The 26,526-nt window shown below is 42.2% G+C and overlaps 1 protein-coding gene across 3 annotated transcripts in view; it reads right to left on the bottom strand.

Moving 5' to 3' along the window:
* Positions 1-13,549, bottom strand: part of RUFY1 (RUN and FYVE domain containing 1) — a 56,120-nt gene extending 42,571 nt beyond the window's left edge. Inside the window, exons 1-3 of one of the 3 annotated variants that reach the window (XM_067732551.1) lie at positions 13,057-13,549; positions 3,823-3,996; positions 2,357-2,474 (exon numbers count right to left, since the gene is read on the bottom strand). In XM_067732551.1, coding sequence (XP_067588652.1) covers positions 2,357-2,474; positions 3,823-3,996; positions 13,057-13,345 — 581 coding nt within the window. In that variant the 5' untranslated portion in view covers positions 13,346-13,549. Of the gene's footprint in view, positions 1-2,356; positions 2,475-3,822; positions 3,997-4,239; positions 4,301-13,056 lie in introns of those variants that run through there. The other 2 variants (XM_067732552.1, XM_067732553.1) reach the window with 2 other exon arrangements.
* Positions 13,550-26,526: the final 12,977 nt, after the last annotated feature.

Here is a 26,526-nt window from a genome sequence, read left to right as displayed (position 1 = left end):
GGGATCGAACCCATGTTTCCTGCATTGGCAGGCGGAGTCTTAACCACTGTGCCACCAGGGAAATCCCAAAAAAGGTTGTTTTTAATTTTCAAAAAAGAGAGAGACAAGCTTTGTCTGTTATCTGGGTTTAAGTGCCAATCTTAAGTGTAACTCATTCATTGTGTAACAGTTTGTTTAATAATAAACCATGACATGAAAACAATGAAATATTTTGGGTGATAGGCCATACTGTAAAAGATATTTTTATCTCAATTAGACAAGGACATTAAACTCTAGAGAGATGTCTCTCAGGATGCAAAGTTCGTCACGCAAGTTTCAAACCACCTTAGAGCAAATAGTCTGTACCCTCATAAAAAATTCTGGTCATAACTTCCAAAATATTGCAGAAATTTTAGAACTTTTGTTACTATTTAATGAAATAGTAAAAACACTGCAGCTCTTTATAGAGCAAAGCAGTAGCCTTTTCTCACATGGCTCCCAACAAGGCTACTCCTCCAGAGGCGTCAAGAGGAGGGAGCTACTATGTATTTCCTTTTTGGCAGACAGAGGGAGGATTTTGGTACTTAAGCTAGTTACCTGTTTAGCATCCACAGGGAACAGAAGCAGTGAGTTTAGCTGACAATAAGCTCTTTGTTAGCACAACAAGACTTCAAAAATGCCTCCTGTGCCTAAGTGGAAATAGCCTGAGTGCAGGAGGAGGGAGACCCCTGCTCCATCCAACCAGACCACCCAGAGACACAGTCTAGTGCTGTACTCTTGAGGGAGTGAGCTTGCTGGAAGGGAATGGACAATAGGACCACATAAAGAACAAGCGAAGGGACTTCCCTGGTGGCGCAGTGGTTAAGAATGCAGGGGACATGGGTTCGATCCCTGGTCCGGGAAGATCCCACATGCCAGGGAGCAACGAAGCCTGTGTGCCACAACTGCTCAGCCTGCGCTCTAGAACCCGCGAGCCACAATTACTGAAGCCTGCGTGCCTAGAGCCTGTGCTCTGCAACGAGAAGCCACTGCAGTGAGAAGCCCGCACACTGCAATGAAGACCCAATACCACCAAAAAAAAAAAACTGAAGAAACAAGGCAGAAGATGTAGGAGGCTCATGAGGGGGTCACCAAATAAATATATGAAAGGTTGTCGCCTGCTAAAGGTTTTCACCTTAGGTGGTATAGGCCCAGAGGGATGAACCAGGGACAGAGACAGAAGGCTTAAGTCCTATGAATGCACAGGGCTCAGCAAAGATGGAGTTTAGTGGGATTTAGAGGGCTTAGTGGGATTTAGAGGGCTTCAGAGACCAGCAGACCTGTGTTTTCTTCCTGGTTCCACCTCTCCCTTGCCGAGGGACCTTGAGCAAGTTACTTAACTACTCTGAGTCTCAGTTTCTGCACTTGTAGATGGGGACACCAACAGCTTAGTTCCTAGTGATTTGTGGAGGATAAAACGAGATAATGAAATGTCCTTAGCACAATGCCTGGCACATGGCAGGCTCTTAGTTAATTGTGGTGGCTATTATTATTATCTAAAAATGGGATAAGCTGGCTCTGCAGGAGAAGGTCAAACAGAGGCTGGACAGTTGAGTCCCCTGTGAAAGACTCTGCCGGGAGAACTTTTGCATTGGCCTAAGGATCTCCAGGGCCCCTTCTCAATGCAGATTCCACGATACACCTTTTCGTGTTCCATTCAGTTTTTTATTTTGAGCCTATACATAGGGATCCCAAGGGCAAACCGAGATAAGGCAAAAAGGCAAAATTCATTAGTGCCAGCCTTTCCACAAATGTTTCTTATCCTGGAATCTAAAATCTGTTCCAAACTGTATAATTCAGAAAACTGCCCAGGTGCATCTGTCTTTTTTTTTTTTTTAAACATCTTTATTGGAGTATAATTGCTTTTTAATGGTGTGTTAGTTTCTGCTTTATAACAAAGTGAATCAGCTATACATATACATATATCCCCATATCTCCTCCCTCTTGCGTCTCCCTCCCACCCTCCCTATCCCACCCCTCTAGGTGGTCACAAAGCACCCAGGTGCATCTGAAGCAGCAATTCCAGGAGTGTAACAACTCTTTTTCCTCCTGTAACTGCTCTTTGGGTGACAACACCTTTTCACTATTTGACCTTGTACGACACGCAATCATTGTCCCCATTTTAAAGAAAAGGAAACTGTGGCTCAAGAAGGGCAAATTTTCTCAAGCTTATGTGGAGAATGAGCAGCAGAGCTGGGACTAAAGTCTAAGTAGAGTGTAGCTTTTGCTACAATTTGTTCTAAATTAGAAAACGCTTTATCAGCAAGGAATAGAGAAATTGATAAATACAAGGAAGTTTTCTTAAAACATCAAATTGATGTAACTACTTCTCACTCACTTTAATTCTGGCAGATTTCTGACACTAGTGGCTATATCTGATGCTTCTGGACAAAGTTTCTCCACCAGCTCCAAAGGACCAAAGAAAGATTTATTTTGGCCAATAAAACTCTTCTTAACTAAAAGGGAAAACAGAAGTGTTATTCATAAGAACAGGTTGCAAAATGTCTTCAGGGTCCCACAGTCTCTCTCCCAAAAGCCAAATGAATGCTGTGGAGCTGCACTGCTTACTCCTTCTGATTCAGTCTTGGGGACTGGGAAAGGCCAGGTACCAAATGAGCTCTCCCTTCCTCTAATGAAAGGGTTTCTCTGATATACCCACTAGGCTCTTTCTTTCAAGTATTTATTGACCATGAAATAAAACAAGTGGTCAAATGATCACCTGTGAAATCCTTGCCCTTTCTCCCTCCTATGCCAAAGTCAATTCTTGATTTCAAATCATCACCACCATCCCTCATCTGAACTGCTGCAATAATCTCCTAATGGGTTTCCCTGCTCCTAATACCGTCACCTCCCCACCTTTCTAATCTGTCCTCCACATAGCTGGAAGTTCTTTTACAAATGTAAGTTAGATATTGTTTTTCCCTTGCTGAAAATCCTCTAAATACTCTTAGAATAAAATCCAGCTCCTCACCTGACCTATAAAGGCCTACCGTGATCCAGCCCATCCCAACTGCCCTGACCTCACCTACTCCTTCTCAGCATGCCTCAGTTACCTGGTGTCTTCCTGAAACCAAGGTTGGTCCCCCTCAGGACTTCGCTCCTGTTTTGTTCTGCCTTTCTAGGAAGGCTCTTGCCCCAAACATTTGCAAGGTTGACTCCTTCTCTTTTAGGTCTCAGCTCACATTTTACCTCCCCAGAAAGACCTTCGCCTCTCACCCTAGTTGAAAGGTTTTTCCCTTTATTCTCTATCATTTAACCTATTTTGCGTCCCTGAATTTGTAGCATTTTGTAATTATGTTTGCTTCTGAGTTTGTTGTCTGTCTCCTCTTCTAGAACTGTGCTGTCCAAGGTAGTCACTAGCCACAAGTGCTACTGAAATGTAGCCAGTGCAACTGAGATGTGCTGTAAGTATAAAACACACGGTGGATCTTTAAGCCTCAGTGTAGAAAAGAATGCAAAATATCTCATTAGTAAGGTTTATACTGATTATATGTGTCAAAATGATAATATTTTGGCTATATTGGGATAAATTACTAAAAGTAATTTCATCTGTTTCTTCTCCGTTTTTTTAAACGTGTCTACTAGAACATTAGAAATTACACATGTGGCTTGCATGGCATTTCTATTGGACAGCGCTGCTCTAGAATGTCGCGTCTTGTGGGCAGGTACCTTGTTTGTCTTGTGCACTGTTTGTCTTGTGTGCACAAGAACAACACCAGCACCCAGAACAACGTTTGGCACTGATGATGCTGGGAAGCAGCTAGCCCGAATTTTTCAAGCCCCCGACCCCGCCCTCAGGCTCACCTTTCAGCCCATGTTTGAGGCAGTGCTCCATCACTACAAAGAACTGCTGCAAGGGGGCATGGTCTGCATCCAGGCTGCGGCCCAGGCTCAGGGCGGACTGGAGCAAGACCTTGATGCTGAGTTTCATCATGTGCATCAGGTTGACACGCTCCTCCATCATCTGGCACTTGGAAGCTGGAGGACAGAAGCGGGGACAGCTTCGTTAGTGGACTGAGTGTAGCCCGGGGTGAGGAGGCTGGACGCGGAACAATGGAGGCGGTCTGCTCTGAGCGCGGACGTGCGGGTAAACTGGAGATCGCAGCCAGCCGGGCCCTGACCCCGGGAGGTCACAGCCGCATGTGGGCGGCGGGGTCCTTGGGTCAGACTCTAGAGGCCTCTCCCAGGTAGCTCAGCGCGTTGCTACGGCGACGACCCTACCAAGAGTCTCCGCGAATGGTTCCTCCCACGCCCCCATTCCATTTTTGACTAATGGAAGGGCGCAAACTCCAGGAAGCCCTGCCCCAAGCTAGAAGGCTTGCTGGGAAAGTGCTCCACCCCCTCTCGTTCCTATTGGAGGAGTCCAGCTCGAGGCCACGCCCATGGAGCTAACGGGCGCCATTTTGACTTTTCAGCCAGGACGGAGGTAGCGGCTTCCCGGATTGGTTGGGTTGGTCCACACACCGGCCACAGGGCTGTCTGAGCCGGTTGTTTTGCCTGATAGTGCCAGCCGGAGCCTTCGGGGAAGCATCAGTTCCTCAGTAATGGACTCAAATTTTCGTTGTTACCCATCTTTCGTCCACAATTAGTGGACAATTACGAGTTTTACACTTCTTTTGTAAATAAAACCGTTAGAATAAAATGAACTCAGCTGCTTTTCAACTCCATTAACCTTGTCACTTTGAGAGTAAAAGTTTGTAGTCAATATCAGATATCCATGACAAATTCTTACCAAGTGTCATCTCAAGCCCAGGAAACTGTCATTCGAGAAATTAATAATATAGACCCCAAACTATAACCTACTCCCGGCAGGAAAAATATCCCGGGCCAGCGCGCCCCTCTCTCCGCACCTGCGCCATCGTTCGGTCATTTAAATGGGTGGGGTGGGGTGGGGATCTTATTGTTTTAGTTTGCAGTTGTTCATTACAGATGTTAAGCAGCTTTTCATGTTTGTCTCCTAGTATTCCTTCTATGAATTGTCTGTTAAATCTTTTAACTTTCTTTGTTTGCCTTTGTTTTATTGGTCCGTATATTCTGGATATTAATCCTTTGTCTACCTGCTTTATTTCATGGGCAGTAAATAATATGGACATATAAATAGTTAAAAGAGCATATATATGTGTAGCTAAACCGAAAAGAATGATACTATGACTGTGAATTTATAATACAGGTATTAAGACTAGAGACAGCCTGGGACTGAAAATTCTAAATTCTCATCAAAACCCAAGAGGACAGCTGCTGGGAAAGAAAAATCGGCCTAAACCTTTCATCATGGTGTGGAAAAAGAAAAGTGGACTTTAAGTAAAGCATTTGGGTGGGAGTGGTATAATTATTTTTAAATTTTGAGACAATCCTATGTATTACATTTATAAATTTGAAAAGTTTAATGAAATGGATGATAGGCAAAGGGAATAGAAACTGTAAAACCCCAACAAGAAGAGGGAGAAATCCTGAATAGACCAATAACCACAGAAGCAATTTGTAAAGATTTATTCAAAGAAGATACCAATCCCCGGTCTAAAACGAAGTCTAGTGTTGTTCGAATGGGAATACGTATGCAGGAAGTCCTGTGGAGGGCTAGGCAGGCCCAGATATTTTAAGGAAGTCGATTTCTAGATCCTCAAGTTTCACAGGCACTCTTTCTTCTTCCACTCTACAGAAGAACCACAATTCATTCCTTGTCCAATATCTTGTCCTCTTTTTTAAAAAAATAAACTTATTTATTCATTTATTTAATTTTTGGCTGCATTGGGTCTTCACTGATGCAGGCGGGTTTTCTCTAGTTGCTGAGAGTGGGGGCTACTCTGTTGCGGTGCGCAGGCTTCTCATTGCAGTGGCTTCTCTTGTTGCGGAGCATGGGCTCTAGGCACGCGGGCTTCAGTAGTTGTGGCACACGGGCTTCAGTAGTTGTGGCTCATGGGCTCTAGAGCGCAGGCTCAGTAGTTGTGGCGCGTGGGCTTAGTTGCTCCACGGCATGTGGGATCTTCCCAGACCAGGGCGCAAACCCGTGTCCCCTGCATTGGCAGGCAGATTCTTAACCACTGCGCCACCAGGGGAGCCCCCATATCTTCCTCTTGATGCACTGACCTGGGGTGCAGAAAGTCTCACACACCAAATGGAGGTGAAACCTCCTTTGATGATTAATCAAGTCACCCAAAACATGAAGAGCCTCCAGTCTCTCATTGCTTTGTTGAACTTAGTTAAACTCGGTCTTGGGAGAGAGGGTTGGTCTCCAGCCCTCTGCTGGGTATCCTGAATTTGGAGAGTTAAAAAAAAATTTCCCCCACAAATATGAATATATATAATTGTTTTCAGTCAGTCTCAACACTCATCCCTTGGATATGCCATTAACTTGATGGACACGTTCAATAAATTAAATGAGCCAAACTGAAGCTCCAAGTTTTTGATGAAAATGGATTTCAAGTACATGTAAACTAACTTTTAAATAATTAAGTAATTAATTAATTTTGGCCATATGGGACTTAGTTCCCTGACTAGGGATCAAACCCGTGTCCCCTGCAGTGGAAGTGTGCAGTCCCAACCACTGGACAACCAGGGAATTCCCTAAACACTTTTTGTCAAAAAATATTGTATTGGCAAGGTGTAATGAAATAAGCAATGTTTAGATATCCCCAACCATTTTGAGTGTTCTGAGTTAAACAGAATGAAAGAATTATAAGGCATAATTATCATCTGATAAGTTTTGATAAAGCCTTTTTTTGGGAACTTCCCAGAGGTAGAGAAATTTCTTTAATGTGACTAGGTTGTATCCTTTTGCAAGTAAGGTGATTTTCATTTGAACAAAATGAATATTTGAACAAAAATGAACAAAATTTTGACATTAGATCAATGTGATTTGGGGCATATAACTTAGAAGGAGTTCAAAAATTGAACAACATTACTATAACAAAACTGTCCATTTCATACCTGAGTCACTTTGCTGTACAGCAGAAATTAACATGACATTGTAAATCAACTATACTTCAATAAAACTTAAAAAAAATTTGGTAGAATTTACCAATGGGAAAAAAAAACCTGTCCATTTCTATTTCTTATTTATATGAGCCAGATTTCTCAAGGATCACATCTATAAAAAATCAAAAAATAGGAATAAAATTGATTCTGAGTCCTATCACATTTTATCAGTAAATATATATATTCATCTACAAGTACATGCTAATGAAAAAACCAACACCAGCTCATGAAGAGAAGTAATTCCAAGAAAAATTTATGCATAATTACTTATAAAATTATATTTATATTCCTTTAATTAACTTAGCATTACTAATAATTCTAATGCTAATTTGTTCCAGAAGAAAAAAATTTTTTTTTAATTTATTTATTTAATTTATTTATTTTTGGCTGCATTGGGTCTTTGTTACTGAGCACAGGCTTTCTCTAGTTGTGGCGAGAGGGGGCTACTCTTCGTTGCAGTGTGTGAGCTTCTCATTGTGGTGGCTTCTCTTGTTGCAGAGCATGGGGTCTAGGCCCGCGGGCTTCAGTAGTTGTGGCTCGCGGGCTCTAGAGTGCAGGCTCAGTAGTTGTGGTACATGGGCTTAGTTGCTCGTGGCACGTGGGATCTTCCCGGACCAGGGCTTGAGCCCATGTCCCCTGCATTGGCAGGCAGAGTCTTAACCACTGCACCACTAGGGAAGCCCAAGAAAAAATATTTTATATACTCAGCTTTAGTCACAAGAAAAGTTTATTACATTTTAATTAATTTACATATTTTTTTCTGAGATGTATGATAGGATGACCAATAAAAAAATTTAAAACATACGTAAGTGGATTGGAAATTCAAGTCCAAGGAATAAAAGGGAAAAATGTAAAAATTTCAAATATTAATTAACTTGTTATTTATTTTTAAGATGGATGGTAGTGTTATCAAATCATTAAGGTATTTATATACCACTTGATACACTTAAAAGAATGATATCATGGTTTTATTTTAAAAAGTCAATTTTACAATAAACCAGAAAATGTATTCTAAACTTTAAAATTATGATGAAGAATTTTATGTATCAACTTTAAAAGCTGAAGATTTTTTTGGGGGGGGGTCATGTGAACAAAAAATGTGAAGACTAGTGCTTAAGGCAGTGGCTTCTACCATCGTTCCTGGGAACACAACAGTGTTCTGCAGCCATCTCATCCATCCCCTGGTTGGGTTACTCACCTATTCCCATTTGAGCTCAATTTAGGGTCATGGAAAATTGGAGCTGGAAGGATCTTTAAGCTGTTTCATCTCTCAGTTTTATTAGCTTTGTGACCTTGGCTAAGCTGTTCACATCTCTAAGCTTTGTTAATAATAGTTCAACACAACACACAGAATGTCACAAAATTCCACACTTATTGAATTGCCAAGTAAATGGTCTGATCAGGGATCTCAACCTTGACTGTTGTAGAGGGGCTAGGCCTGTAACATAAAAGAGTGACCCAGTGAGGGGACAAGCTGGAGAGAACGTGCAGCCACCCTCTTGCTGGAGGAATGCTGATTGATCATATGTGCCAGATGGGAGTTTTCAGGAGAAGCTGGTGATCTGGATTTTTATGGAAAACCTGGTAATTGGCTAAAAAAATTTTAAATGCTTATAAAAGCATTTAAGTATAAACTATGCAGGAGAGAAAAAAATGCAACTACCAGCCACAAATATCTCAAAGGGCTGCTCTATACCTTTGGTGTAGAGAATAAGTATTCACTTCAGGGAGTGGATTCTACAGATGTTTTTTTGTTTTTTGATCGGGTTCTGAATTATAGAGAATTAACTAGATTCTTTATAAATTTGAGTTTTAGTTTTGATTAGCCCTTTGGTATCTTGAAAGATCTTATAATACAGTATGGTGCTACCCTGTACTGACAAAACCATTTTACACTTTCCTAATTTTCCGGAATTTTCACTTATCTCAATGGCTAACTTAAGGAGTTCAGCAATGTGAAATGAAAAAGTCATTGTACTTTATTTTGGAAGGAGCAATATCACTTGTGAAGAAGTGCTCTGACACATGGAAAAAAAATTTGCCACGGAAGACAACAGAGAAAGGCATAATACATATCACCTACCTAATGCCAAATATATATCTAAATACTTTAAAAATTAAAGAATGACTTCTTCAGTGAGTTTTGTTATTCATCCTTTAGGACAGGGGTCCCTATCCACCGGGCCACGGACCAGTACTGGTCTGTGGCCTGTCAGGAAGTGGGCCACACAGCAGGAGGTGAGTGGCGGGTGAGCGAGCGAAGTTTCACCTGTATTTACAGCTGCTCCCCATCACTTGCATTACCACCTGAGTCCTGCCTTCTGTCAGATCAGCGGCGGCACTGGATTGTCATAGGAGCACAAGCCCTACTGTGAACTGTGTATGCTCCTTATGAGAATCTAATGCCTGATGATCTGAGGCAGTGATGCTAGCGCTGGGGAGTGGCTGCAAATACAGATTATCATTAGCAGAGAGGTTTGACTGCACAGAGAACATAAACAATTGCTTGCAGACTCATATCAAAACCCTATCAGTGACTGGCAAGTAAAGACAAGCTCAGGGCTCCCACTGATTCTGCATTATCGTGAGTTGTATAATTATTTCATTGTATATTACAACGTAATAATAATAGAAATAAAGTGTCCAATAAATGTAACATGCTTGAATCATCTCGAAACCATTCCCCCCACCAAGTCTGTGGAAAAATTGTCTTCCATGAAACTGGTCCCTGGTGCCAAAAAGCTTGGGGACCACTGCTTTAGGAGGAGGCATTACTTTAAAAAGCACGATGTAGAACCCTGTGAGTGTATACTGTGGTTTGTGTGAAAACTGTGTGTATAGAGATGAAAGCACATGTTACATGCACAGACACTCTGAAACACAGTAGGATTGGGGACAGTTTCTGGGAAGGAGGACTTATTCTACACTGAGTGTCCTTTAGTACAGTTTGATTTTTGTTTTTGTTTTACCATGTGTATTACCTTTAGAAAAAATACCAAAAAACCAAACAAGATAACTACAGAGAATGCAATCATTGTGGCAAGTTGTGCTACCAGACCCCACGTGGGATAACATTTTAAAACAAGTATTCAAAGCGTTCCACATTCCATGACATTCCACAGCTTTTTCCTTAAACCTGTATCACCAAAAAAATTTTATCTGGCAAGAGTGCTGCTAACATTCAGTCTCCGCTCCTTCACCACTCCCTCTGAATAATCTCTGTTCTCACTGCTTTTGTAAGCAGATAAGCAGATCAATGGAAAAGAGATGAAATGAGCCAGCCCTGACTGGAGCGGTGGCCGCCATCTTCTCCTGACCTGCTTTTCTGAGGCCTCTGCAGAGCATGCTACCCAGGGTTCAGTTCCTTTCCCCCATCCCCACTCTTGTCCTACCTGATGGCTTCAAATCTGGGTTACTCTCGGAGTAACAGCTCATCCCAGCTATTCCCCACACTTCTGCCCTCAGTAAGCCATGTTCACAATTTTCACCAGATTTGAGTGGCAGTTATTTACTTAATATTTTCTTTAAATTGACTAATTAAAAATCCATATGTATATATTACAGCATTTTACTTATAAAATTATTTAAAGGCATCAAGGCATTGAGGTGATGTGACTAAGAGCACAGGCTTGAGAGGCAGCCTGGCTTGGTTCAAGTCCTGGCTCTGCCATTTCTAAGTAAACTTTGTCAAATTACTTCTCTTTAATGCAGTTTCCCTCTTTATAAATAGGGGATAACAACGGTACCTACCACGTGGGGCAGGCTATGTGGGCGGAGGCATGAAGTCAACCTCTCCCTCCCATGGCCCTAAGTGACAGCAATTTCCTGCAGGGATGCAGTCCCTATCTGGTTGGGTGGGTGAGAGGCTGCTGCCCAGTGCCTGCCTAACGTGCTGTGGCGCTGCCAGCCCGGGGCAGGCCAGTGCATACCTGGCCCTGCCCTGAGAGTCAGACAGCATAACCCCAACCCTCCCTGCGGCAGCACTGGTCATGCAGCGTGGTCAGGGAGGGGTGGGGAGAAGCCCTAGGGCAGTTCAAGTGGAACAGAGCGGCCAAGAACCTGTCCCAGGAAGACAGTGGAAGATGGGACCACACAAAAGCCGGCTCCAAGGCCCCCACACATGCTCCTTTGCCCCATCAGACTTCACTTAATACAAATTCAAAGATAAAATTAGTAAGAATTTCTATCATGGGGCACTTCTGAGTACCTGGCCGTGCACAATCACACTGATTAAAGCCTGCATTGATTGCATATCATGAAGCCAGTTCAGCAATCACCTAGGATTATTGTGAAGATTAAATGAACTAATGTATGTACAGACCTAAGACTAATATCTGGCACCTAGGAAGCACAATATAAATGCTGGGTATTATTTATAGCATTACCATAAATAGAAAACAAGTATTTTTCAAATATGCATTTGTTCAACAAATATTTATTATTCTGTGCTAGGCACAGTTCTAGGCACTGGCACATTTTATTTATCACCGAACAGCTAACATGTATTATTTGCTTACTAAGAAGGCTCCAGAAGACCCCATGCCTTGACTCTCAGGACTGACCACCAATGGTGGGCATACAGTCAAACACCCATTGATGCATGTAAAGGTAGCGAGCTAGTGGCAACTAGATTCCTGAGTTAAACAGTCTCCTTCGTTACCTTCTAGTCTACTTTCTATCGCCAAAGAAATATTGTTTTCTATCTCGTCAGATTTTAAACTTTCCTCAGTAATCTTCCTTAACCAATGAAACTGTCACAATCCACTATCCTTGTGCCAGTGCTGACTTCTACATCAAATATACATTGGACAGGATGGAATCAAGAAACCTCAAAGGCAGGGACTTCCCTGGTGGTCCAGTGGTAAAGAATCTGCCTTCCAATGCAGGGGACGCTGGTTGGATCCCTGGCTGGGGAACTAAGATCCCACGTGCTACGGGGCAACTAAGCCCGCACGCCTCAATGAGAGAGCCCCCATGCTGCAAACCACAAAGCCCTGGCACCCTGGAGCCTGTGCGCCACAACTAGAGAGAATCATGTGCGCCTCAGTGAAGATCTCAAGTGCTGCAACTAAGACCTGACGCAGCCAAAAAAATAAAGTAAAATAAATATTAAAAAAGAGTACTTGTTAAAAAAAAAAGGAACCTCAAAGGCACACTATAATATAATGCTTCTTAGAGAGCACTCCACAGTCTTTAGTGAACTCTGCCCCACAGCACTTTGTGTGATGAAAATGTTCTCACTGCACAATCCAATACAGTAGCCACTAGCCACGTGTAGACTACTGAGCACTTCAAATGTGGCTGTTGTGACTGAGGAACTGAATTTTTAACATTTAAACATCACATGTGGGTAGTGGCTACTGTATTGGTTGGCACAGCTCTAAATATCTGGCTTTACAGGGCTAAGTCACACTCTAAATATCATAATCATTTAATGTTTCCGTTCTCACTCATTTGCTAAAACTCTGTTATAGATGACAAAGGCTTAAAAGGACTATAAGAGATCATTGGGTGAACCACAAAATTCCTATTTAACAGGCTGGGAAATGTGATGACTTTTCTGCATGACACAGCTAGTTGGTTGTAGAGCTCACCTGGAACCCTCGCCCCCTTAATTCCGCCTTGGTGCTTTGACTCCCCGGTGAGTCGGGATGCGCCGTCAACAACTGGAGGTGTGAGCCAGGATGGCATTTTGAGATTTAAACCAGAGAACAGTACGGTTTCATTTCTTAAGTAAGTCCTTTAAAAATTAATAAGGACTACCTAAGCTTAAACTCGTACATTTTAAAGTATAAAGTTCACCAGTGAGAATAAGAATGCTGCCTGGGGAACGCAACTAGAAGTGAAGTCGCCCCGATCTCAGTCCACCCACGTCCACGTATTTATCCCGGCATGGATACACGGTATAAAGAAAACAGACGAGTAGTTAGGCGAGTTAACAGGATGTTTTTTTAACAACCTAACAGGCTGAGTCTGTTAAGCGCCCTTGCCAGCCTGGCTCCCACAGTAAAACGACCACCCATCCCACAGAAAGCTCGTAGGTCGCGCCCAGCCGAAGCCTACCTGCGCGCGCCGCGCCGTCCGCGCCGCCCGCGCCGCCGTCCGCGCCGCCCAGCCCAGCGGCCGCGCGCAGCGCGCTGCCGCAGCTCGCCGACAGGTTGCCAGTGGCCCTCCGCGCCAGGGTCAGGATGGGCGCCGACCAGCCTTCCGCCGCCGCACGCGGCTTCGCCACCCTCCGCAGTTCGCCTGGGCCCGGCAGCTGGCTCCGGTCCACGATCTCAAACTCTTCTCCCGGCTCCGGCTCCGGCTCCGGCTCCTGCCCCGCCCGGGACCGGTCTTCCCCGTCGGCCATCTTGGTCTTGTCACGTGGCCCCGGCAGGCAGCGGACTCGGCGCGGGCGGGCGCTTTGCCCTTGCTGCTAGTTTTTCGTGTTCGCGACGGGCTTTCCTCTTTATCGCCCTCCTTTCTTTTCTGTCATTTTAAAAAAGCTCGGGAAAGTGCAAATCATAAGGAGCACCTACGTTCTCATCACCTGGGAGGACTTGTTTTCGTGGAAGTTATTCTTGGGCTTTCTCCTTTTGTTGTGGTGCATCCAGCCTGGCTTGGGCACAGCCCACGTGGCCGTAGTTTTTTTTGTGTGACACTATTTCCTCTTTTTCATTTTCATTTCATACTTTACTTCTCCTTAGTGATTTTTCTGCAGCAGTTTTCAGAACAAGCCCTAAAAGAGCGGGTAACGAAGCTGTGGGACAGGTGAGGCAGGAAAGAAGGACTTTTTTTTTTTAATAACTAAAATCTACAACTTGGCAGGAAAGAGCACACTATGGTGGACTGGGAATCAGAAGATCCGGACTCTGCTATTAATTAGTTAAATGGTGGTAATAATAAAAATAATAAAACCAATTAAGTAAGGAGCACATGGCAGACGAGAATAATTGTGATGACTATCCGTTACTCAACTATGTGGCTTGGGCCAGACGCTCGCAGCAACTAGAGAAAGCCTGTGCGCAGCAGTGAGGACCCAACACAAACAAAAATTAAAAAAAATAAATTAAAAAAAAATTTAAGTTGCAGATATTTAGAAATCAAAAAATTTTTACATTAAAATTTGGATATTGGCCTTCTCTTGAGACATAAGTCTTTTGCAACTCCGTATATTCTCTGATGGCAACAAACTGGTGGATTGGATGTTGGCTGCCCTTTTTTAAAAATTTTTTTTAATTAAAAAAATTTTTTTATCAGTGTAGTTGATTTACAATGTTGTGTTAGTTTCAAGTGTACAACAAAGTGATTTAGTTATACATATGTGTATTCTTTTTCAGATTCTTTTACAATTTAGGTTATTACAGAGTATTGAGTAGACTTCTAAGTAGGTAGGTCCTTATTGATTATCTATATATAGCATTGTGTATATATGTTAATCCCAACCTCCTAATTTATTCCCCCCCCTTACCCTTTGGTAACCATACGTTTTTTTTTGTTTGTTTTTTTAAATTTATTTTGGCTGCGTTGTGTCTTTCTTGCTGCATGTGGGCTTTCTGTAGTTGCAGCGAGTGGAGGATACTCTTCATTGTGGTGTGTGGGCTTCGCATTGCGGTGGCTTCTCTTGTTGCGGAGCACCTCTCGTCACGCGGGGCTTCAGTAGTCACAGCACGCCGGCTCAGTAGTTGTGGCTCATGGGCTTAGTTGCTCCGTGGCATATGGGATCCTCCTGGCCCAGGGGTCGAATCCATGTCCCCTGCATTGGCAGGCAGAGTCTTAACCATTGCGCAACCAGGGAAGTCACCATAAGTTTGTTTTCTGACTCTGTGAGTCTGTTTCTATTTTGTAAATAAGTTCATTTGTATCACTTTTTTAGATTTCACGTGTAAGTGATATCATATGATATTTGTCTTTGTTTTACTTCAATTAGTATGATAATCTCTATGTCCATCCATGTTGCTGCAAATGGCATTATTTTATTTTTATGGCTGAGTAATATTCCATTGTATATATGTACCACATCTTCTTTATCCATTCATCTGTTGATGGACATTTAGGTTGCTTCTATGTCTTGGCTGTTGTAAATAGTGCTGCAATGAACATTGGGGTACATGTATCTTTTTGAAGTATGGTTTTCTCCAGGTATATGCCCAGGAGTGGGATTGCTGGATAATATGGTATTGGGTTGGCCAAAAAGTGCCTTTGGTTTTTAAGTAAAAATAAAAGACACTTTTTTCATTTTCACCAAGAACTTTATTGAACAACATAGTCACCCGTTTGTTCCACTACCCTCTGCCATTTTTCAGGCAACTTCATAATTCCATCTTCCCAAAACTTTTATCTTTTTGAGCAAAGAACTGTTCCAGGTACCGTTTACAGTCTTCCAGGGAATTGAAATTTTTTCCATTAAGAGAATTTTGTAAAGACCGAAATAAATGTAAATCCGAAGGTGCAATGTCTGGTGAATACAGCGGATGGATCAGAACTTCCCAGCCAAGATGTGACAGTTTTTGCCTGGTCATCAAAGAAACATGTGGTCTTCCATTATCCTGATGGAAGATTATGAGTTTTCTGTTGACTAATCCTGGATGCTTTTCGTCGAGTGCTGCTTTCAGTTGGTCTAATTGGGGGCAGTACTTGTTGGAATTAATCGTTTGGTTTTCCAGAAGGAGCTTATAATAGAGGACTCCCTTCCAATCCCACCATATACAAAACATCACCTTCTTTGGATGAAGACCGGCCTTTGGTGTGGTTGGTGGTCGTTTATTTCACTTGCCCCACGATCTCTTCCAATCCACATTATTGTACAGTATCCACTTTTCATCGCCCTTCACAATTTGTTTTAAAAAACAGAACTTTTCCATTATGTTTAAGTAGAGAATCGCATGCGGAAATATGGTCAAGAAGGTTTTTTTCGCTTAACTTCTGTGGAACCCAAACATCAAAGCGATTAACATAACCAAGCTGGTGCAAATGATTTTCAATGCTTGATTTGGATATTTTGAGTAGGTAGGCTGTCTCCCGCGTGGTATAATGTTGATCTCAGTTAATGTCTCGATTTGATCGCTATCAACTTCAACTGGTCTGTCTGACCGTGGAGCATCATCCAGTGAGAAATCTCCATCATGAAACTTCGCAAACCACTTTTGACATGTTCGATTGTTTCGAATGAAGTTAAAGACAACTAAGTGCTACAAGAGCCATCTTACAGAAAAAACTGAAAGAACATTTTGGCCAACCCAATAGCTCTATTTTTAGTTTTTTTAAGGAACCTCCATACTGTTCTCCGTAGTGGCTGTACCAATTTACATTCCCACCAACAGTGTAGAAGCGGGTTCCCTTTCTCCACACTCTCTCCAGCATTTACTGTTTGTAAATGCCTGCCCTTTTAGAAGCCAGGTCCTTCTGGCATCTTGGTCTAGCTCCTTTAACTAGTTTTTATGATCTGTCTGGTCCCTAGAGGCCAGTTATTTTCTGTGGGGAGAGTGGGGTGGGGAGTGACTGAGGAATTTGTGGGCTTGCTGTTTGAATTTTCACAGTGTTTGAGGGGATGCTACTAGTCTTTACTGGAATAGGGTAGACGGGGTATTAGGTAGTCTGGAAGAACTGTCTGGATCCTTCATTACTTTCCAGTGTCGCTGGACAATCATGTAGGTGAAAAGCTTGTTTATAATGATCAGAGGCTGGAACCTAATTCCATTTTGCATAAAAACATAAACTTTTTGGGGGGAGTAGTTTTAATATTCTGTCGGGCTAGGTTATGCTGCAGTAACAAATAACCCCCAAATCTTCGTGGTTTAACATAACAGAAATCTTTTTCTTATCGAGATATTGAATGTAGTTTGCTGTGCTATACAGTAAATCATTGTTATTTATCTCTTTTATATATGTAATGTGTATCTGTTAATCCCATACTCCTAATTTATCCCTCCTCCTGCTTCTCCTGTGGTAACCATAAGTTTGTTTTCTATGTCTGTGAGTCTGTATTTGTTTGTACATAAGTATATTTGTACTATTTTTTAGATTCCACATATAAGTGGTATCATATAATATTTGTTTTTCTCTGTCTGACTTACTTCACTTAGTATTATAATCTCTAGGTCCATCCATGTTGCTGCAAATGGTAATATTTCACTCATTTTTATGACTGAGTAATATTCTATTTTTTTTATATATATATATATATATATATATATATATCTCACATCTTCTTTACCCATTCATCTGTTGATGAACACTTAGGTTGCTTCCATGACTTGGCTATTGTAAACAGTCCTGCTATGAATATGGGATACACGTATCTTTTCAAATTAGAGTTTTTGTCTGTTCTGGATATATGCCCAGAAGAGCATTTTAACAAATGCCTTCTGTATGGTTGGACCTAGTCCTTTTCTCCTCTCTTCTCAGACTTGTTTCTCGTGTCTTGGATTTCATTGGTCTGCTGCCTCCTGCTGAGTGTGATTCCTTCCTCTGCCCATTGCCATCACTCTCACTTAAAAAAAAATCTTTTGGAGGATTCTCAGACTCCATCTCTCAAATCAGGCCCTGCCCGTCTATGCCCAGTACCACTGCCTGAGTGGATTCTTGCCTGGTTTGTAGTCACTCTCCAGGACACCTCCTTGTGCCTTGCAGCTTTACTTCCTCCATCTGTTCTAGACACCTCAGCCAAGGACTTCCAAGACCCAGGGCTGATCCTTTCACCTTCCTGCTTTCAAATCTCCCTTTGCTTCCCTGTGGCAGGAGGCTTTGTCTTGTCTATGTGCTGCAGTTGCAGATTGCTCATTTTCTCCTTGGTGTGGACTAGAGATTGAGTTTTGCAGCATCCCAGGAGGTTTGTGTGACTTGATTGAGACCAAAGTGGTAGCCAAAGAGATGGATCCTTGTGGCTTCATTGGGATTGTGAGTTGGCCTATCAGTAGGGAGCACTTTACTAATTTTGTCTCATATGTATATATTTTGTACACTTTGACTTGCATTTCATAATCTAGGAGAGTTTCACTATCTGGACATAATTGGTACCCTGGAGCCAAGAATGTCCAATTAAGGTCAAATCATTTTTCTGAACAATGCAATATGAAGCACACACCATTGGCTGTGGTCTTCTGCCGTAAGTGTTTACCTACAAACAAAACAAGCTTTTAGAACAGCACTGTCTGATAGAACCCTTGGATGTAAATGTTTTAGATCTGTGCTGTTCTGTATGGTGGCCAGGAGCCACAGGTGGCCACTAAGCACTTGCAATGAAGCTTGTGTGACTGGGTTTTAGGAAACCTAGGGGAGAAAGGAAGAAGGGAGACAGCACCTGTAGTAAACAGTGAGACACTCCTAGAAGGGGAAGCATCCCCTGGACCAGGTGGAACAGGCAACCCTGATAAGACTGGAACTACCTGCTGGAAAGACTTCTTTTTGTCAGTTGGGAACATTTGAATATGGATTGCATATTAGATATTATGGAATTATTGTTAATTTTGTTCAATGTGATAATGGGTTGTGGGTATGCCCGAAAACGCCTTTATTTTTTAGAACTGATTTAGAGTATCAAGTGGTAACACCTCACGATGTCTGTAATTAACTTTAAAATACTTCAGCACAAGAAAATATTTGGTGCAAACATGGCAAGATGCTGACAGTTTTGATATCTAGGTAATGAGTGTAGGAGAGTTATTATGTATTCTCTCTACTTTTCTGAATGTCTGACTTTTCATAATAAAAAGTAAAAAGATATATAAAAAAGTGAATCCGTATGAAATAGAAGCCAATGTTTCATACAGACTGCAAAATCCTAGGGAGTTTCCTGGTGGTCCAGTGGTTAGGAATCAGCGCTTTCACTGCCGTGGAGCCAGGTTCAATCCCTGGTCGGGGAACTAAGATCCCGCAAGCTGCACAGTGTGGCCACAAAACAAAAAGACTGAAAAATCCTTACAAAAGGCTTGACTGAAATTTTATTTTGAATAATGAAAACAAAAATAAGTTACCTTTATCATATATTTATCAAAATTTAGAATGTGTTTGCAACCATGTGCTATTTTTATAATGAGTAAAGAATGAATAAGTGCTAATTTTTTTTGCACAATTTTTCTGAAGAAAATCACATTATATAGCTTTATTCATTTCACATCTGACTCACAGTGGAGTCAGAAAGAGGGTCCAAAAATATTTAGGCCTCATATTTTTTCTCAAGGCCTCTTTAATCCTGCGATAGATAAACCATACCTTATTTTGGCTACCTTTTCATTTTATTTGTATCTCTTTTCATGTAGCTAGTACTCAAGCTAGTTGGCCCAAAGTGGAAAAGTAATTATCCCATTCACCATGCTGTCATCCTTCTAGATATTTTTGTGGGATGTCTCATACGAAAAAACAAGCTATTTTGCAATATTATTACTCTATGTTTGAGCCCATCTAAGCTCACTCTTCCCTTTTAATATGTTCTAAATTTACTATTTTTTTCAACCATTCTGTTTTGAAGCTCCTGCTGGATCAGCAGCATTGGTTTTCTTTTCTGCCGATATTATGTGTCAGTGGCTTTGTGTGGGATTGGGTGGGACTTGAGCATCACTTTTGTTTACTCTGTGAAATCTTGCATCGTGTGCAGATTTACAGCTTCACTGTACAATTGATTTGCATTGTAGACATCTGACACTGAGCTAGAGACTGGCTAGCCATTGGCCCAGTACATGAGGTGTGATGCTTTGGGGTTCAGCAGGAAATGAGCTTTGAGTAGGGATGGATTTTATAAGTGGTAATATATTTTATAAATGATAATATTAATATACTCATTAGTGAATATTTTAACATTATCAAGACTTCTGCTTCTCTGAATGGCCTTGTAACTGCAGGGACTTGGGTAAAATATCCTCAGGTGATGAGTTTAGAACTGTAGAACCTGTTGTGGTGGTTGGTTGTAACTGAATGGGATGTAGGTGCTGTTGCTGAGATGGTATCAAAGTATGGCAGTTGAAGGGGTAGCCAACTGAAAGGAAAACTCAGTATTCCTACTCTCAGTACTTCTGACACTAACTGCCCAGAGTTAGTGCAGATCCCACAGGGTAAGGACTCAGTCCTACAGGACTGTTCCCTCAATTCAGATGCCAATCTAGGCCTCCAGTGAACTGAGTCCCCCTAAGACTGATATCATCATTAATGTACAAACTCAGGTTGTCTCTCCAGGGCAAGATGAGCTAACAGACCCCCAAGCCATGGACCACCTGGCTAGAGAATTTCAAACTGGAGACATCCTGACCCCTGAAATTATGATTAAGAAATGTCACAAGACGATGATTAATCCCAGCTTCTTTGTTCTTCCCCTTCAAAAACACCCCAACTCAAAGATCAGGTTGGAGTGGATCTGAGGCTTGTCTCCCACTCCCTTGCTTGATGCCCTGCAAATAAACCCTAACTTTGCTGCAAACACCTGCTGTCGGAGTTTGGCTTTCTGTGCTGTGGGCATAAGAGCCCTTGCTTAGTGACACAGGTACTTCTGACTGACCAGCTATAAATAGGCAGTTCCCACAACCCCCTCCTCAGGTTTCATAACTTGCTAGAATGACAGAACTGAGGAAAATGCCTAACTTAACTATTACTGTTTATGGTAAAGATATAACTCAGAAACAGCCAAATGGAAGAGATGCATAGGGCAAGGTATGTGGGAAGGGGCATGGAGCTTCCATGCCATCTCTGGGTGCATTACCCTGTCAGCACCTTGATGTGAACCCTGTTGTTTAGGGTTTTAATGTAGGTTCAATTACATGATTGATTATTGACCATAGGTGATTGAACTCAATCTCTAGCTCCTTCCCCCTCCCAGGAGGTGGGGGTGGGGTGGGCATGAAAGTTCCAACTCTCTAATCACAGGGTTGGTTCTTCTGGCAACCAGCCCTTATCCTCTAAGGGTCACCTCATTAGCATAAATTCAGGTATGTTTGAAAGGGGCTTATTAGGAATAACAAAAGATGCTCCCATCTCTCTTTCATTCAGGAAATTACAAGAGTTTTAAGAGCTCTGTGCTGGGAACCAGGAGTAGAGATCAAATATAACTTTCTTATTATGTATCACAGTTATTTATGAAAATAATCGTATTAATTAAAAATAGATAGCTCACTTATAAAAAAGTTAACCAGAGTATTTGCATAATGAATTTGCATAATGTGTCCCTAAGGGAGAGAGCCCTCCTTATGTCAATGAGTGACCTGTCCTTTCCCTGCTTGGCACCTTGCAGTCACTATGGAACAGTGGAGAGAATCTTGAGTGCAGCCCAGCTCATGCTTGCGGAGGAAATACCAAGGGCCAGAAAGGTGGGCTTTAAAGCCCCTGCCAGAGACTTCAAAAACAATGGACTTTCTGTTTTGTTAACATTTTTCCATAACATCATATAAATTTACCTAGTACTCTCCCCTGCCCCACATTTTATTATGAAAAAATTTAAACATAGAGTACGTATAACACCATGTCTATGTATTTATCCCTGTGTCCATCCATTAATCCAGCTTATTTTTTGATGTACTTCAAAGGAGATTCCAGATCCTAATACTTAAAAAACCTTTTTATCTAGAAATAATTTCAATCTTAAGAAAAGTTGCAAAGAATAAAGATAGCACAGAGTACAACTGTATACCCTTTACCCAGATTCACCTGTGCTTAACATTTCACTCTATATGTGTTATCATTTGCATGTGCTGTCTCTCTATCTGTATTTATATATGTACATTTTTACCCTGAACGTTTTTGAGGGTATATTACATACATTATGACCTGTTACACTTAAATCCTTCAGGATATATTTCTTAAGAACTGGGATATTCTCTTACATAACCATGGTAAAGTTAACCATATTTAACACTGAACATTTATATCAATTCCTAACTTAAAAAAATGATTGTACAGGGACTTCTCTGGTGGTCCAGTGGTTAAGAGTCCACCTTCCAATGCAGGGAGTGCGGGTTCGATCCCTGGTTGGGGAACTAAGATCCCCCATGCTGCATGGCAACTAAGCACTTGCACTGCAATGAAGAGTCCGCGTGCAGCAACAAAAAAGGATCCCACATGCCGGCAATGTGATGTAGCCAAGTTAATTAATTAATTAAAAAAATGGATCACACAACATTGTATGGATGTTATTGAATGAAAGTTTGTGTGCCCGATGCACAGTGAGGCCAAACAAACTGAAATGTTGGAGTTTGGAGCAGAGAAAGGTTTATTGCAGGGCTGAGCAAGGAGAATGGGTTACTCCTAAACTCCTCAAAGTGTTTCAGCAAAGTATTTTTTAAAAATTAATTAATTTTATTTTATTTATTTATTTTTGGCTGCGCTGGGTCTTTGTTGCTGAGCGCAGGCTTCTCCTAGTTGCGGTGAGTGGGGGCTACTCTTCCTTGCGGTGCACGGGCTTCTCATTGCAGTGGCTTCTCTTGTTGCAGAGCATGGGCCATAGGCGCGCGGGCTTCAGTAGTTGTGGCTCCCAGGCTCTAGAGCGCAGCCTTAGTAATTGTGGCACATGGTCTTAGTTGCTCCGCGGCATGTGGGATCTTCCCTGACCGACCAGGGCTCGAGCCAGTGCCCCCTGCATTGGCAGGCGGATTCTTAGCCACTGTGCCACCAGGGAAGTCCTCAGCAAAGCATTTTTAAAGGCAAGGTGTGGGAGGGGCATCCCAGGGTATGTGATCAGATAGTGTACAATCCTCTGATTGGTTGATGTAACAAGGTGGTTAATGTTATCAGTCCTTAGGCTCCTGAAGTTCTGGGGGCTGCTATGTGCTCATGATCATCAAGTAATTAATTGCTTCCATTCCCTGGTGACTTTAACATCTGAATAAGGAAATATTCATCACGTGCATCAGATACTATTATCTGGGTACTTCAGAGAGGAGCTAAAGCAGAGGATATGGGGGAGGGGTCTGTTCCCATAAGTTCCAGCTCAGTTACATGGAGGTATCTTCATTTATTTTATCAATTCCCTATTGTTGGATATGTGGATAGTTTCCTAATTTTCAATATTTAAATACCGCTCTATCTTTGTGTACTTATCGCCTAGATAATTTTCTGGGAATGGAATTTTGGGTCAAAATATTAACATTTAAAAAAATCTTGATTTGCAGTAGATTGTCAAATGAAGATTGTACACTTCTACCAAGAAGTTATGAAAATGTTCACTTTCCTCCATCTTTCCAACACTAGATATTTATCAGCCTTTAGAAAAGTGGGCCAATTTGATAAATGAGAAAGATGTCTCATTTTAAGTTGCATTTCTTTGATTATTAAGTATAGATGCACTGTTAATTGCATGCCCAATATCAATTCCCTCTTCTATTTTGCTAGTTGAATGCTGATTTTGTTAGTAGGCTAAGCCCTACATGGGATACTCATGTTTATTACCTCCCTGGTAGCCAGGGGTGCCATGCGGCATAGTTCTGACCAATGAGCTGCAACTGATGTATTGGGGCTTTTGGGAAGTCTTTTGCTTTTCCTGATAAGTGGGAAAACCTATGACATTTATCATGTTTGTCTATGTATTCATCAGCTGATTATCCACTTCCTTGCTCTTTCTTTCCTGCCTTGAATGTAGACATGATGCCTGGAGCTATGACAGCTATTTTGGCATCATAATATGACAAGCATGAGGGAATAGTCAAGTAAATAATTCTATTTGTTTAAGCCACAGTAAATCTCTTACTTGCAGCTGCAAGTATTTCTAAGTGATGTATACCTAGTGAACCTGAACTTCATTTTGTGTGCTAGTTGCACAGTTTGTTTACTGCTGTATGATAATCCTTGGTTTGCCTGTCTGGCTCCTCTCTATAGTGGGAGCTCCTTGAGAAAAAGGACCACCTGACAATAACACTCACTTCTGTATGGCAGAGCAGACACAGATTGAGTGCTTATTAAGCGTGTCTTGAAGGAATGAATGATATCATTTAATGCCATATGCAAATTATTTTTATTTATTTTTGCGGTACGCAGGCCTCTCACTGTTGTGGCCTCTCCCGTTGCGGAGCACAGGCTCCGGACGCGCAGGCTCAGCGGCCATGGCTCATGGGCCCAGCCGCTCCGCGGCATGTGGGATCTTCCCAGACCGGGGCACGAACCCGTGTGCCCTGCATCGGCAGGCAGACTCTCAACCACTGCACCACCAGGGAAACCCTATTTTTATTTTTAAAAATTATTATTTTTTATTTATTTGGCTGCATCGGGTCTTAGTTGCAGCATTCAGGATCTTCATTGTGGCATGTGGGATCTTTCGTTGTGGTGTTCAGGCTCTCTAGTTGTGACGCATGGGTTCTAGAGCACGCGGGCTTAGTAGTTGCAGTGCACAGGCTTAGTTTCCCTGCAGCATGTGGGATCTTAGTTCCCCGACCAGGGATTGAACCCCTGTCCCCTACATTGGAAGGCAGATTCTTAACCACTGGACCACCAGGGAAGTCCCCCATATGCAAATTATTTTAGAAATGGAGAGTCCAGGATGGATATTTACTTGTTAGGGTAGATGGCTCCTCCAGGTCATTTCCTGAACCAGTATTCTCAAACTCTTTGGTCTTTTTACTCCTTTATCAGTATGAGAGATTCCCATTCTCTAAGGCTGTGCCTCCTAATCTTTTTCATATCATGACTCACTTAGAACATGATAATGTTTGTTGTACAACACAGCATTGTAAATGGATGGAGGGCTTTTTGCTGCAGAAGTAGCACTTGGGGAGTCTGGCTTCTCCAGACTTCACTGGGTCACTCCTGGGCCAAAAGCATCAGCATCTCTGAACAGCTAATTGCCCAATAGCTTCACCAGTCTGGAAGCTCTGCTCTGCTCTAAGGAGAGGTGAAGGCTGTTCTACTTCCCAGTGAGAAATATCATGAATACTTTAAAATTTATGCCAAAAGAAAGACATACACGACTATGTAACAAATATCAATGTTTGGCTCCATCTAGAGGTCTAAAATGGATTTGCGTTTCTAACAATCCAGGATTTGACAGTTTGCATCCATCCATCCATTCTTACCCACCCGCTTATCTTTATCCATCCTCCAATTCATCCATATCCATCCTCCCATCCATCCATCCATTCATCCTCCCATCCAACCTTCAATCCATTCATAGCCATTTTTCCATCCATGTAGCCATCACAGTCTACAAGGCCCTATGTGATCTGATACCTGAGAATCTTTCTGATCCCATTTTGTATCATTATATGTGGATTTGTTAAGTTATACATGATTTTTTTGTTGCTTAAACACATCAAGCTTATTCTTTGCATATGCTTTTCTCCCTCTGCTTGGAATGATTTTTCTCCCAGGCTTAGCCTTACTGACTTTTGATCATCATCCTTCGTATCCAAGCTCAATTCAACTTTTCAGAGAGACCTTCCCTAATCACCCTAAAATATATACCTCTTCCAGCCTCCAGTCCTTCTTTGTCACTTCACACAGTTTTACTTCCTTCATAATATTAATACTTATGACGTTTTCAGACATTTTCCTGTTTTTTTGGTATTTTTTTTTGGTATTGTTTCCTCCCCTCACTGGAACGTAGCTCCAAGGGAAGCTTATTTCTCTTGTTTACTGTTGTATCCCCAGTGCTCAGAACAAACTACCCCCATATGTTAGTGATTTTAAACAACAAAAAGTTATTGTTATTTCATGCTTATATCACACAGCCACCTCGATTGGCAGAGTTGTCCTCTGTTCTTCTCACTTAGAGTTCTCCCAGTTGACTGAGAGCCCCTAACTCTGGAACTTCCTTTATTACCTCCGCAGGAGGAAGGGAACAGAGAGAAAAGTGACCAAGTGACCTGCTCCTACAGGCTTCCTCACAGAAGTGAGCCATGCTCTCCTGCTCATATTTCATCTGTGAGAGTGGATGCATGGCCATGCCTAAATTCAGGGGTGTGGGAAATGCAATCGCATCATGCGCCTAGAAGAACCAGAACTGGAGGTGACCAAGACCGATGATTTCCACCTTAGTGAGACAGGCAAACAAGAAGTGCCATGAGGGGCTCTGCTAGAAGGGGTAGCAGAGCACAATACCTCCTGATCCACAGAGGAGCCAGTGGTCACCCTCTTGGGCAGTGGTGGGGAAGTGCCAAAAAGGATGCACAGGGAGCTAATATGGCCTGAGTTTTGAAAGACGAGCAGTTGCTCACCTCCGTCAGAGCTGGGGGTAGGCAGAGGAAGCAGTCAGAGTAAAGCACAGAGGCCTGTAATAGCTCTAAGACCTGCAACTTGTGAAGAATGGGATGTGGGCTTTGACTGATGGAATGGGTAACGGTGGGTCTGGAAAAATGCCTGAGTGCAGACCTTGGAGGATGCTGATGTTATCCTGTGAGTAACAGGGACAGTGATGCTTGTAAAGCAGGGGAGTGACTTGTTCAGAATTGTGCTCTAGAGATTAAAGTATGATGTCACGCAGCGTGATTTGAGGGCATATGAGATCAAAGACAGGTAGGCTAGTTGGAAGACCATTCATGGTCATCCAGGTGAGAGATGAGGAGATCTGAAATGAGACAGAAACAGTGGGGATTACAAAAAGCGGTCTAACGTCAGAGATGTTTGAGAAGGAGGGTCTAGAGG

Source organism: Pseudorca crassidens, chromosome 3 (genome assembly GCF_039906515.1).
Source record: "Pseudorca crassidens isolate mPseCra1 chromosome 3, mPseCra1.hap1, whole genome shotgun sequence".
Taxonomy (NCBI): domain Eukaryota; kingdom Metazoa; phylum Chordata; class Mammalia; order Artiodactyla; family Delphinidae; genus Pseudorca; species Pseudorca crassidens.
The sequence above is the reverse complement of the archived record's forward strand: the minus strand, read 5'-3'. Positions and strand labels throughout refer to the sequence as shown.